General features: G+C 37.0%; 2 protein-coding genes across 2 annotated transcripts in view; both read left to right on the top strand.

Annotated features, from left to right (window-relative positions):
* LOC102220193 (unconventional myosin-XV-like) overlaps positions 1-535 on the top strand; it is a 65,666-nt gene extending 65,131 nt beyond the window's left edge. The window contains exon 75 of the mRNA XM_023333275.1: positions 50-535. Coding sequence (XP_023189043.1) covers positions 50-151 — 102 coding nt within the window. The 3' untranslated portion in view covers positions 152-535. The remainder of the gene's footprint in view (positions 1-49) is intronic.
* A 2,917-nt stretch (positions 536-3,452) lies between these two features.
* On the top strand, positions 3,453-11,712 carry alkbh5 (alkB homolog 5, RNA demethylase). Its single transcript, XM_005811954.3, has 4 exons — positions 3,453-4,769; positions 7,147-7,227; positions 7,308-7,430; positions 10,853-11,712. Exons 1-4 carry the CDS (start codon positions 4,057-4,059, stop codon positions 11,010-11,012), a joined length of 1,077 nt encoding a protein of 358 aa, XP_005812011.1. The 5' UTR covers positions 3,453-4,056; the 3' UTR covers positions 11,013-11,712.
* Positions 11,713-14,593: the final 2,881 nt, after the last annotated feature.

Here is a 14,593-nt window from a genome sequence, read left to right as displayed (position 1 = left end):
TCTGGTGTTTGAAACTTGGTGCTATAAGGCTGACTGGTTTTCTCCACAGGGCCTGGAGCTGTGTCGAGTTATTGCCATGCAGGTTGAAAATATGATGTCTGTGAGAGAAAAGAGGCTCACTCTGCCACCCAGCGAAATCACCATGCTGTGATGTGTGCACATGTTTCATATTATGCACAAATGTTTCTGCACATGTACATGTAGCTACCTCCGCTCTTCTTCAGGGGTTTGTTGTGTAGTTCTCACAGCGACATGGGAAATATCAGGAAGTCATTCCAGTTTTTACTGGATTATTTCTCTGAACTTACAGAAAAACACAGCTGAGTGATAGACTTAGATCCTCCATCTTATTCTTTGTGAGAATTTATAGATTCACTCACTGTTGTATTTTCAACAGATATCTTTGGTGTCTTTAAATGTTTTATAGTTAATCAGTTTTATGCATCTATGCTATTTGTATGATTGGTAATGATTTGTAAATAGAAGAGTTGATATATTTTGTAAAACAAATATTTTTCATAAAAAAAATAAAAGCATAAATAGACCCACTGACTTGCTTATTAAATCTAATGAATGTTTTTTCTATTTCCTTACTTACATTTTTTACAGAAATGTCAACAATTTGATTCCCACTTTGTTCTGCTGTGGCAGAACAAAGTGGCCACTGCAGAACAGTGGCCACTTTTCTATGTAAAAAGTGGCCATTGTAAAAATATAATGTAAAAAATATTTACATTATTTAGAGCTGCTGTTTTACGTGCAAAACTTATATTAACAGTGTTGAGTTCATAGCTGTTATGCAAGATTCAGTTACTGCTGTGACACTTAGGAGTTTAAATTTTCTGATGATCTGTGGCAATGCCTCACTTTGTTGAAGTTTGAAGAAAAGAACACATTTGCTAATACAGTCTTGTGTAATAAAATGCAATAATTTGTTTTTTTTATCTTATAGCTAATTGTGCAAAAAAACAAAGACATACATATGTTTTCCAACATTATGGAGCAGATTAATCTGAGAGATATTTGTAGGCTTGTAGCTAAAACATTAAGTAAAAAAGATTCTTGTTGATTCAGTGTTGGAACAATAATTTAAAAAATATTTTGGTGATATTTTGTGTTTTCATCAGGATACAGCCCATTCGCCCCGTACAGTTATATTGTGAATTGAATTGTATAATCTGCATATTTCATAAAACGCAGAAAAGAAGCCTTTGACACCCACTTCAAGATGGAAATTGTGACACTGTAGCCACGTCTCCCAGGGTGATAATCTGTAAGTAGTGAAAGAACAAATCAAATTTTTTTACATGGATCTTCCTTGGAGGCTGCTGGGCTTTATTTGAATTTTTTGAAATAACACAAAAAGGCTGGGGGAGATATTAAAAATCTGAATGTCCTATTTGCTTTGTACATCTATCTGTAAACTATTGCAAACTGAAATCTCTAAACTTTTCCTGTACTTACTGAATTACTAAATAAATAAATAAACCAAGTCTGGATGGACTGATGGAACTTTGAAATGTTGAATATGGATTCATCAATCAGCCATTCCTCCATCCTATGATTCCATTGGTCATCCATTCTGCTGCTATTGTGATGATTTATTTTTGTAATGATTCCCAGTTCTTTGAGCATTGAAGGCTATTTCTACAAAACTCTCTTTGAAAATAAAGTAGGGACTCTGGCTTGGACCATTGCAAAAGGCCATTTTAAATCCTCGTTGAGTAAATATTTTGGTAAAATTAAAAGATAACTTCAAAGCTAAATCCACCAGGGGTATAAATAATTTTGAGAAAGTTCCATATTTCAGTCTGGACCAGCGACCACTCCAGAAATATCTGACTTAAGTTAATTTTGAACTTTTGTACTTATTCTAAAAATGGGCATAAAAGTACTAAGAACTCTGACTATTTGAATATTTCACATATTCATAAAAATTCGCTTAAACCTGAGGACGTTTTGTAGCATAACAGCCTTTTCAACATTTTTTAGAAACATTCGTATAATCAATAAACCAGAAACAAAAGATAATTTTATTTTCTAAGTTAACTGTATTGGTGACTAGTTAGAAGGTAAGCGAGACAAAATTAGCAACATTGAATTTGGAACCCAGGGAGTCCCTCCCACAAATCTACAATGATCATCCGCAAACCCTCTGCAGGTTACATGAGTTTATTTTCAGGCTTGTACTTGGAGACTGACTGAGAAGAGTTGACATGGGGTGCAAGTTTTGAATCACTTAAAAATGTTTATGTGTCACTAATTTGGTCAAAATAGATTATGGGAGTGTGGTGTATGGTTCAGCAGCTAAAACTAGGTTTAAAAAATTTGATGTTATTCAAGTTAGAGTATTGAGAATTTGTCTAGGGGCAGTTAAATCAACTCCAGTATGTGCTTTACAAGTAGAATCAGGAGAAATGCCATTATGTATCAGAAGACAACAGATAATAGTTAATTATTGAATACATTTAAAAGGACATAATGAAGATCATCCAGTTAAGAAAGTATTAGAAAATTGTTGGGAAAGAGGAAAAGAACAAATTAATAGTTTTGGGTGAGTTGGGGATGACAAAGCAAAATCATTTAATGTATATAACAAATAATTTAGTCCAATAGTATTGTGGCCTTTGAGACCTACATGGACATGGAAATATATTAATATAGACAGATCATTATCAAATATTAAGGAAAGAAATATAACGGATATCTGCCAAGAATACTAATATAAATAAAGTAATAGTTTGTGGTGATTCATTATCTGCAGTGTTGAGTATTGAAAAGGGATGTACAAATAATCATCAGAATATATTATATGAGGTTATGGCTGTTCATCATAGAATATGTGAACAAAATAAAAATTTTATATTATTTTGGACTCCTGCTCATGTAGGTATTTTGGGTAATGAAAGAGCAGATAGGTTGGCTAAGGAGGCTATTAAAAAAGAAGATATTGATATGCCAGTAAAGTTATCTAAATATGAAGGCAAAAGTATAGTTTGGAGAGAAAGCAAGAAGATATGGAAAATTAGGTGGGATAATGAAATAAATGGAAGGCATTTATTTATGATACAAAATACAGTTGATGTAGTAAAGATTAGAGGAACAAACAGGAGGGAGGAGATAATTATAAATAGAATAAGAACTGGTCACCGTTTTTTAAATGGAACTCTTTTTAAGATGTGGAAACATCTTACAGGTTTTTGGAGTTGGTGTGATACTGTAGAAACAATGGAACATGTTTTTATTAGTTGTAGAAAATATGTAAATCAAAGAAGATTATTAAAAACGGAATTAGGTTTTAATAGGGAATTGAAATTTAAGAATGTGGTTGATCAGTTAAATAGTATTGAGGGGAAAAGGAAGATTTTTCGTTTTTTTTAAAAATACTGAGATCATTCTGAGAATTTGAGGTATAGATACTAGGATCCAACAGATGGCAGTAGTGCAACAATAATGGATGCACGCTTCCGTTGAAATCTAAAGAAGAAGAAGAAGAAACTGACTGAGAAGGCGTATTTAGCTTTGTGCTCATTTTACAATATAGTTTCTGGCTCTACTTGTTTCAAGCGTTATTGGAAGAAGCTCAAAAATATCCAGATTGGGAATTTTGGTGGTGACATGTCGCTGCGTGTTTTGTCAGTATTTCCAGGCGGCGACGGACTGGCCAAGCCAGGCTAGCCGGGCTAACAAGCTATCAGCTAACACCGTTAGCCTCTTCTCTGCCTTAGCTGGACGCAGAGTGGTGATGACGCAATATTTAACTTCTTCGTTCGTTTCTGAAATAGGAGATATATGAAATGTAAAAGAATAGTTACAAAAGAGTAACGCTTCAAAGCAAAGACTGAGCTAGGAGCCATAGCTAACATGAGCTACTTTTGTGCGCTTGTTGTTGCTATGCGAGTTAATTGACTCTTGTAATTTTATTCAGGTCTAGTTTGTCCATAACAAACAAACTGTTGTAAATTTGTGCTGAAATGCAGCATTGAGGCTAGTTTTTTTGTGTGTAATTAGGAACCTTTATTTTTGCAACGCGGCGGTCATATTGTTTTGGCCGACATGGCAGCCAGCGGATTCTCTGACCTAAGAGAGAAGCTAAAGTCCATGACTCCGCACCGGGACGAATACGGGAACAAATACCAAGCGAGCAACGGCAGCGGGAAGGGTCGAAAACGGAAGTATCGAGAGTCGGACGACGATGAATACGAGCACAGCGACGATAGTTCTGACCTCCGGGAGCAAGAAGCCCGCAGGGTCAGGAGCAGTGTCGTACAGCTGAGCATCTTCACCCCGGAGGAGTGCGCCCGCATCGAGGAGAGGATCGATGAAGTAGTGGCCAAAGCAGAGTCTGGACAGTATCGGGAGCACACGGTGGATAGAGCGCCCCTCCGGAACAAGTACTTCTTTGGCGAGGGGTACACGTACGGAGCCCAGCTGGAGAGGCGCGGACCGGGTCAAGAGCGGCTGTACCGCAAAGGAGAGGTAGACGAAATCCCGAGCTGGGTTCATGAGCTGGTGATCAAGCGGCTGGTGTCCAACGGGGTGATCCCCGAGGGTTTTGTCAACAGTGCGGTCATCAATGATTATCAACCAGGTGGATGCATCGTGTCCCACGTGGATCCCCTGCACATCTTTGCACGGCCCATTGTCTCTGTGTCCTTCTTCAGTGACAGCGCGCTGTGCTTTGGCTGTCGCTTCCAATTCAAACCCATCCGGGTGTCGGAGCCGGTGTTTGTCCTGCCTGTGAGGAGAGGAAGCGTCACAGTACTGAGGTGAGCATGCTCACCTCATTTATCAGATGTCTTCATGTATTGTGTCTGTAAAAGTATTCATATCCCTTTTTTATTTTTGTCCCCTTAGAACCACAGATTGTTATGTATTTCATTGAGATCTTAGGTGTTGAATTTCTTTTACAGAAAGTCAGTACAGGGAAAACTTTATACATAATTATGGAAATAATGTCTTAATTTATTTTGTGGGAGCGGAATAGAAAACTATTTGATTCTTATTTTCTTTAGAAGTATCATTATGATTTTTAAACAAATGTTTTCTTCTCAGGGTAGAGGGGGAAAAATTGATGTCAGAGTTCCTTATGAATTTCTTTTGACATTTTTGGTCTATAAAGTCACAACATTCATAGTTTCTTTTAAGATGGACAATTTAATCCCATTAGTCTTTTTATTTTTCACAATGTAGCATCAGGCCTTTTTAAAAAATTTTATATATGTGCTGTAGGTTTGTCCTTAACTTGATCTTTGTACGTTAGCTCCACTTTATACATACTTAACTTTTAGCTGCATAAAATAGATGGGGTCTTTATAGTAACAGTTGATTATGTAATCATGTTTCTAATGTTAAATTCAAAGTTAGTTTATTTTAATGTTTTTTTTTGTTGTCTGTTCTTTTTTTTTTTTGCTATCTTGGCAAATGTAAAGTGCTGAAATTCAATACTGAACATTTGTGAATACATCAAATTTTGCTCTGTATTCAACAAGTCATAACAAAACACATCTGAACAGTCAAATATCTCCAGCAATCATTTTGGAAAACAAAAATACCTATTCTGTACATTTAAAATCAATTTGTTTTGTTGTTGTGGTCCACAACAACAAAAAAAGGGATTCTGTGATATTATGGGATGTCAGAGATAGATTTAGGGATGGACACAAATTGTTGAAAACAAGTTCTATAAGGAAATTATCTTATTTTTTATTATTTAGCACAAGTGCTAAACAGTAACCAGTTCCGCCATTTTGGATGTCAAAGTTGGGACACAGGGGCGTACCGTCCCAATTCTCAAATTTTTACATGCACTTCAATTGAGTGAACACTTCATAGAGGGGCATGGGGAGCAGTATGAGTATTGGAGCCGTGCCTAATTAGTTTAATGATAATAATTATATATTTTATTTAAAAGGCACCTTTTTGGGGCAGATAATAAAAACAACAAATTTTACAGGAAAAGTAGAATAAAAAAAGGAAATAATAAAGATAGTTAATCCAAGTGGAAATGCATATTTTTGATGTGAATGAGTGGTTTCTCGCCCCGCCACCGTCTAGGTTGCAGAGCCGTCCTCTCCACCCCATTCAGCCATTTTTGTAGTTTGATGGCAGCAATACTTTTTGTTCCAAAGTTTATTAAAGATGTCATCAGTGGAGGACTTGTCCATCCAGTCTTACATGTTGGAACCACAGTCTGATCCAGAGCAGTAGGATGAAGATGACAAGCCTGCAAAACCATGCATTCAAATGAATGCATCACCATGGTGTTATTGTACTTACACCATCTCCATCCATACTAACTACCTATAATATGTAGGAGCATAGTGTTCATTGTCAGAAACCTAATATGATGAAAGAAGTAATTAAGGAGTTAGCGAACAGGAGAGTCAAGAATGTCTCTGAATGCGTTTGGATCATGTCTTCCCCAAGACAAAAAAAAATTAAAGCCACTTTTAGCCTGGTGAAAATCAGCCCCTTGTTTCATTCGGAAGGTCTTGGCTCACTATTGTTGGAAAACGATTGCTTCCTGGAGGCGTGGACTGTGCTGAAGTTTAAAATTTTACCCAATTGCTAACGTTTGCTCATGACGCATATAATCTCCCTGAAGCTTACCAGAAACTGCCTACGCTGTAAAAATCGATCCGAACGAGACGGCTGTTAATGTTACTTTAATATTTGGAAGTGTGGCCGACACTGACTGAACAGCGAAATTTACTTCCTCTGCTGCCATTGCTAAACTACAGGAAGGATCTAATTCTAAAACAACGAAGAAAATCAATGTAATTCACAATTTCTCCTGGTTGATCTGGTAGAAAATCGGCTGCAAACGAGACAATTCAAGTAAAGGGGAGAAAGCCCAGATTGTGCTTGAAGCGTGAATTTTTTTCACACAGAATTGCACAGGTAGGCAATAGGGAGGCTACAGAACTTTCAGTCTCTATGAGAAATGTTGCATCAGTATTAATATTCTAATTTATTAGATTCATATTGTCTTCTTTGGATTTTTATTCCTACTACAACACAATGACTTTTGTGGTTGTAATGTGACAATGTGGAAAAAATGTATGGATATTGATACTTTTCCATGACACAGTTGTTGAACAGAGCAGATTTCGTGGTAACAAATTTTTTTTCTTTCATTTGCAGTGGCTATGCTGCTGATGACATCACTCATTGCATCAGGCCTCAGGACATCAAGGAGAGACGTGCAGTAATCATCCTCAGAAAGTGAGTCAGAGTTCTGGTTTTAAAAGGCAACATTTGCTCGGGTCAAATAGGTTTTTATTCAAAGCTTTGTCTCTAATCAGAACTAAACCTGATGCACCTCGTCTGGACTCAGACAGCCCTTTAAGTTCGTCTCCTGCCCTGAGACCTGCTCCTTTAAAAGCCAAACGCTCTCATCGAAAAGCAGATCCAGATGCGGCTCACAGGTATTTATGCCCACTTATCCAGATGATCTCTATGAAGGACTGCAAGGATAAAAACAGTTTGCAAATTTCTACCCTGTTAAATACATTTGAAATGAGCAGTTTTGTTATCCCTGTACTTCAATTCAAATTCAATTTACTAACAATAACAATAATTTACTGATCCCAAAGTGAAATTAAATATTGGTGTAACTCATTTAAGTAAAGAGTTACGGTAGGTAGTGGTGGTTGTAGGCGGGAAAGATCTCTTGTAGTGGCAAGTCTGGAGAAGCCTCTGACTGAAAACACTCTGTTTGCCCAAGACAGTCTCATGTAGAGGACTGTCAGGGTTGTCCATAATTTTCTTGATTTTATGAAGAATCCTTCTTTGCATTATCATCTCCAAAGCTTCCATAGTCATCACCAGAACAGAACCAGCCTTCTTTATCAGGGTGTTGAGCCTTTTTAGGTCTCTGGCTCTGATGCTGCTGCTCCAACAGATAACAGCAGAGATGACGCTCTCAACAATAGACTGATAGAAGATCTGCAGCATCTTGCTGCAAACCTTGAAGGATTTTGGCTTCCTCAGGAAGTCCAGTCTGCTCTGTCCCTTATTATAGATGGTTCACTGTTGCGTCTCCAGTCCAGTCTGTTGTCCAGATGAACACCGAGGTATTTATATTCTTCAACTACCTTCACTTTTTCTCCCATGATGGAAATAGGATTTGATCTAATCCTGAAATCTACAATCAACTGTTGTGTTTACATTTAAGATGAGATGATTGTTCCCTCCATGACACGAAGCGTTCCACCAGCTCTCTGTACTCAGCCTCTTGTCCATTTCTAACTCATCCACCAGCTGCAGAGTTGAGGCCTCCACCTGTATCTTCTGGAGTTTGATAAAGCAGATCAGGCTGAATTGTGTTAAATGTTTTAGAAAAATCAAAGAGCATGATCCTCACAGTTCAGATGACAGTGGGTTTGTTGAAGCAGGTGTATGATGGCGTCTCCAAGCAGACAAGCACATATCAGGAGGTCTTGGTATGTGCTGGTCTGCTTACTGAGGTGGGCCAGCAGGAGTCTCTCCAGGACCTTCATCATGTGGGTTGTCAGGGCAACAGGTCTATAATTGTTGGTAACTATATTAGTGATTATTTATGTTGAGTAGATTTGATCAAATGTAGAGATAAAACAAATAAAAATAAATATAAGGCATTTTTAATAATCTTTATAAAGTACTGTATTTCCATTAATTGATATTTTAACCATTTGGCTGAGTAGACTCTTGTGAAATGTTGGAGATCAACTCCAGATCAAATCAAAATAACTGAGTGGTCTACTGGTAGAAATTATTTATTATTTGCATAGTTGCATGTAGGCCTGTCACGATAGCAAATTTTGCTGAGCGATTAATTGTCTCAAAAAATTATTGCGATAAACGATAATATTGTCTGAAGACCTTTTTACACTAATGTAATGGAAATGACGTAATAATGCATGTGACTTCCTGCCAAAGATAGATACACTTTATTTTCAAAAGAATATTTAACACTGGAGCTGATAAACAAAATAAACAAAACAACCAAAAACAAAATGGATTCTCAGTCTTCATTAACAAAAAATGTACTTGATAAAAACTAAACAACATAAAGCCAAAGTGGAAATAAATACTGCATTCAACCAAAAGAGTGCAGATTATGAAGTCTGTATTTTATGTTGCCCTTAGGTAATAATTAGATTTAAGTAGAGAAGATGGGCACATTTACTACCTGATGCAATAGTTCACACTACATGATTTTTTGCTCCTATTTTTCCCCATACAACAATCTTAAAACGTTGATCTTTCTAAGATTGTGTGGTGTGTTACGGTAGATCGTTGTTGCCGCTCCGATCCAAATCAGGGGTTTTCCCCACTGGGATCTTAACGCAGCCTGTTGAATGTGACAGGTAGCCAATCAGAAAGCACGGATTCTCCTCAGTGTTTTCTGAGGGGAAATTACGTCGGGGAATCCCAAACAGCTGACACGGGCAACCCGAAGTCCAGCGGACGTGGAAACAACATTAATGTTTATTCAACATGCAAAGAATATAGAAATGACAAGAGGAGGAGTTGGAGCGAAATTGCTACGCAGTTGATAAACCCGGTAACTTTTCAGCTGTTCTTCGTTAACGTGACGTAAATAGGTTCTAATGATTTTCATTCAGTCAGGACTTTACACTGACACTAGCCACATGCATTGCAGGTAGATTGTAGTAAAGCATTGATTAATGCCTGGTTTTAAAATTAGTTCACTGAACTTGCAGCCATTATTTTGTGCCCATTGTTGGACACCACACGGCAGGAACGAACCCGATCGAACCGTTATACCTAGGATTTCTGTCGGCTAATGTGTGATCTGTCAGGTTTTAAAAATGGGCCGACAATCGGCCGACAGCTCTAAGATCGTGTAGTGTGCGCTGGGCTTTACACTAAGGACACGAGGAAGGGAGGAGTCAGTGGAGAGCACCGGAGTTGAGCCTTTTTTCATTCGGTGTCATCAACAGAAAGAGAAAAAGGCCGGAAGAGACGATAATGCCGATAATTGAAATGACGTCGATAGTTTTAATTTATCGTACGATTAATCGATTTATCGTTTATCACGACAGGCCTAGTTGCATGTCTTTATTCTACACAGTGAATGGAAATAGAAAATTATTAAAAATCATAAGTGTTCAGTTTGGGTTTGTGCAAATTGGTTCTTTTTATGGCTGAAACAAAGTGTAGCAAGTGACCAAAAGTACAAAGTAACAGTTTTCTTTAAAACCACTATTTTCAGTTATTTTAGATTTTTTTGTGAAGGCTATAATCCATATAAACACATTTCTATAAGGTTTGTTTCAATTTTGCATACAGATGTAATGCATACAGTCCAGTTATACTGAAGGATTGTTGGAGTAGATTCCAGATTTTAACTGGGTGAGGAAAAACGTATTTGGTGGTGATGTATAGGTTTAACAGATAACCTTGTACCTGTGCAGTAAGGGAGATGTTCTCGACCAGAGTACAAAAATAAATTTGTTATTTTTGTACTTAAAGGAAACAAGTTATCCAAACTAATTTGCCCTTGTGTTAAAAAGCAATCCACAACCTTGTTGAATCATGAATAAATTAATCTGCATTTTTGGTTCAGTTTCATGATCCCACAGTACTGATCAAGTGATTTCCTGTAGAATCAAAGAAATCACTTGAAAAGAACCTGGTTGATAACTTGTAGTTGACTAAAAATGGGTAATTTCTTTCAATATTTTTAAAGTGCATCCTGGCACACATTTTTTTTTACATAATGGTAATCTAAATGTATCATCATCTAAGGTACAATGCTGAACTGTCCTGAGGATGACTTACAGTACTTCCTCTAGACATATAAAAGTGGATCAACATGTGACTTTTTTCCCCTGCAAACCAGGCCAAGGGTTCTGGAGATGGATAAAGAGGAGAATAGACATCCTTCGCTGTCCCGCCACCGTCACCATAGCGCCAGCTCAGAGAACTACCGAAGACGTGCAGAAGACCTCGATAAACACCAGGAGAGCTCAGGGCGCAAAGTCAAAATGAGACGCAACTGACTGCCTCTTTGACAGGCACGTTCACATACTAAAATATCCCTGCTCCTTTATGTATGTCAGTATTGTAACCTTATTTGATCAGTTATTTTTTAACGGTCCAGTGTATTCTGGTTCACGAACAACCATTAGGTTTCAGTTTTCATTTGAGTCAAGAAAAGCTCGAGTGTACTGGCTTTTCTGCTGCTTATAATAGACCGTAACTTACTCACTACAGTAAAAGTCTGTTGTTAAACAGTTTATTTAGTTTAAATTAAACATTTCTTTATGTTAATAGAGGAGCAGAAAAGGCATGTATTTTTTCTACCTTGAGAACTGAAAAGAAAATGTATGTATGAACTTGTACAAAAGAATCCCAACCTGTAATCTAACTTCATAATGTACAATACATTAATGTACAGTCTTTATTTGGAGGGCTTTTATGAAGACTGATTCTTTATTTTTTGTGTTCTTGCTATATACATTTCAAATCTATTACTTTGTCAGTTTGCAATGTCAGATCTTCACTTTTTGTTCAGATTGCAGTTTAGGTTTCAGCAACAGGCAAGTCCATCCTTGCCGTTTAGTGGAAGTGGTGCAGGAGGAAAACAGATGCTTCAAGGAAGGCTGCCACATTTCACTGTCCTGTCTCAGTATAAGGTTGCTGTGTCGTTTGACATGAACCATGTCATTTCTGTTCCTTAATAAAATAACTTTTTCCTCATTTTGGTGTGTTTGGATTTTATGTGGTATGTTATTATGGTATGTTATTTGTGGTATGTTTCCTGTCTAAAAACTTATTGGTGAAGAAATTACATTTTCACAAGCTCACTTGCAGTTTGCTGTGTAAACGAACATCTGTTTATTACTGTGACCCGTATTTGGGAAAGGTGCTCCTTAGCCACCGACTGGGTTATTCTAGAGTTACACATGAATAAAAATAATCTCAGGTCACTGGATAAATTGCTTTCTAAAAATGGAATGAGTGAAGCTCTGCTGCACTTCAGAATGTAGTTGAAGATTTTCCTCACAAACCAAGCATGAGATAAAGAGTGGGAAATGGAGGAGTGTATAGACAAATGTCTTGTCAAAATGTAGATAAATGATCATGTATCTCTGGCTTGTTCTATGTTGAAAGTCCAGTATGGGATCCTTGAATCAATCAGTATTCAGAATTTTTTTAAGTCTGGGGAATCAGCTTGTTCACCAGATAAGAACTTAGCTTGTGTATTTGCAGAGAGTTTAACTTGAATAACAGTGTTGTATAGTAACGAAGTAAAAATACTTCACTACTTTACTTAAGTATATTTTGGAGTACTTCATACTTTCCTGGAGTATGAAAATTTTTGATGACTTTCACTTTTACTTCACTATATTTCCGAACTTAATTGCGTACTTTTACTCCGATACATTTTCAATGTGTGGTTTAGTTACTCGTTACAAAAAAGCGAGAGAGAAACGAAGTGTTTTGATCCCACCTACTGATTAGCAAGTAGCAAGCAGGCTACCGAACAAAGTCCGTAGCCTTCTTGCCTGGGCTTGTTCATCACCTCCAATAGGATACACCTGTTTCGCTTCTCCCATTAAACACAAAGCAAGTCTCGCAATCAGGAACAGCCACATGGAGCAGGAGACGGAGACCACAACGACTGCAACTACGTCGGACACGGCTCCAGGGGAACCACCAGCTGGTGATAGGGTGACCAGACGTCCTCTTTTTCCCGGACATGTCCTACTTTTCAGACCTAAAAGATGTCCGGGGGGAATTTAAAAATTGTCCGGGATTTTGGTCAATTGCCTCAAAACACATTACATAGCTTACAGTGCATTGTAGGGCACTGCGCACGGCGCTGCGTGTCACGTAATCCCTGAGCCGCGTCAGTGGGCAGCGCACACACACCCCCCCCCACTCCACTCCAAAGTTTTCTGGGTTTTTGTTTTTTTTTTGCATAATGACCAGTTGTGTGCACCACCTATTGACTGATTCACTGATTTGTGAAGTGGAGTAATCGTAACAGCTCTTTTTCTTCATGTTGGCCGCATTTTCTGTACTATTTATTTTTCTCATTTTCAGCACTGACCTTACTTGAAGGGAAAACTTAAGGCTTACAAAAACTTTGTATTTTCTGTCCTGGAGGGTATACTAAGAAGCTGGTTCAGTTGTAAAGCAGGTTAAGTTAACCTTGTGCTATAGGTAAAGCACCTAATTTTCTTAACTAAATGATGCCTGCAGGTATATCTATTAGCAGGTTCAATTTTGCCTGCACTTGGTTGTGTACATTATTTTAAGTGTATTTGACAAGTTTACCAAAATATAAAAAATGTCATTCAACCTGCATTTGCTTTGTTTTACTTTTTACTTGTACTTTTCATTACATTACTTGAGTACATCCATTTTTACAGTAATTTCCATACTTAAGTACAAGAAGTTTCAGATACTTTAAGACTTTTACTCAAGTAACATTTCAGTCAGTGACTTCGACTTTTACCAAAGTCATATTTTGGAGAGGTACTTGTACTTTTACTTGACTCTGAGATTTCAGTACTTTATACAACACTGTTGAATAAACCACTCAGTAGGTTTGCACAAACAAACCCACTGAGTGGTTTTATCTTTTTTTTCCCCTGTTTTTGCATGTCACTATACAAACAGACTTAAGCCAAATCAAATATAAAAAAAGTTGGGACAGTTATTAAATGAATACAGGATGTGTGCATCATGTTAATTTAAAAAATGTTTGAAAATAAAGACCTAACTTGGTTGGTAGTTTCTTAAACTCCTATTTGTTTCTTAATGCAGATGTGGAATTTACAGTATGTAGTATGAAATAGAACATAAATAATTTGGTAATGAATAGAATGCTGTGGGATATTAGATTTTTTTTTCATGATTTTTATATTGATCCCTTTAGGGGATCAATAAAGTATTATTATATTTAAACAGTGTACTTCCAAATTCACAACACTTCCTCTTTTACATTTTGTTTTGCCTCAGTACAACAGTAAAATTCAGTGCATTTTATTAGTGCTACATGTAATGGAAAGGTATTCAAACAGGATGAACTATGCCACCATGTTTTACTTTGAGGGTAGTGTGCTGTGATAGTTTTCCATTAAATGTAGCGCATAGCGTGTCGGTTTTAAAAAGATCACATTTGGTTTCATTGGATCAGAGCACCTTCTCCCTTTGTTGCAATGTAACTCATATGGCTTGACTAGACACTCTTCTATAAAGACTAGATATATAATATTTTCTACTATGTTTTATTCCACACAAGAATTATTTTATATTTGAAATATATTTTTTTTATTTTTCACTTTTTAAACATTTGTGGAACAATTTGTAGAACATTTTTAACACAATGAAATGGCAACCAAGTTAGCTAACATTACTGTCTACATACTATTGTGCTATGTGTATCAAGCGTGTGGGGGTGTGTGCATTTATTTATCCATCCATCCATTTTCTTCTTATCATTTTCCACACACTTTGTGTGTAGTAAATTTCTTAATCTGGGACCTGAGTCTGAAATTTGTACCACAATCAAGCAAGGTGGTATGACAATAAAAAATAAAATCCTTGAATATTTGAAGTAAGGAGGGCC

This window comes from Xiphophorus maculatus, chromosome 5 (genome assembly GCF_002775205.1).
Source record: "Xiphophorus maculatus strain JP 163 A chromosome 5, X_maculatus-5.0-male, whole genome shotgun sequence".
Lineage (NCBI taxonomy): Eukaryota > Metazoa > Chordata > Actinopteri > Cyprinodontiformes > Poeciliidae > Xiphophorus > Xiphophorus maculatus.
This window is presented reverse-complemented; position numbering and strand designations above follow the sequence as displayed.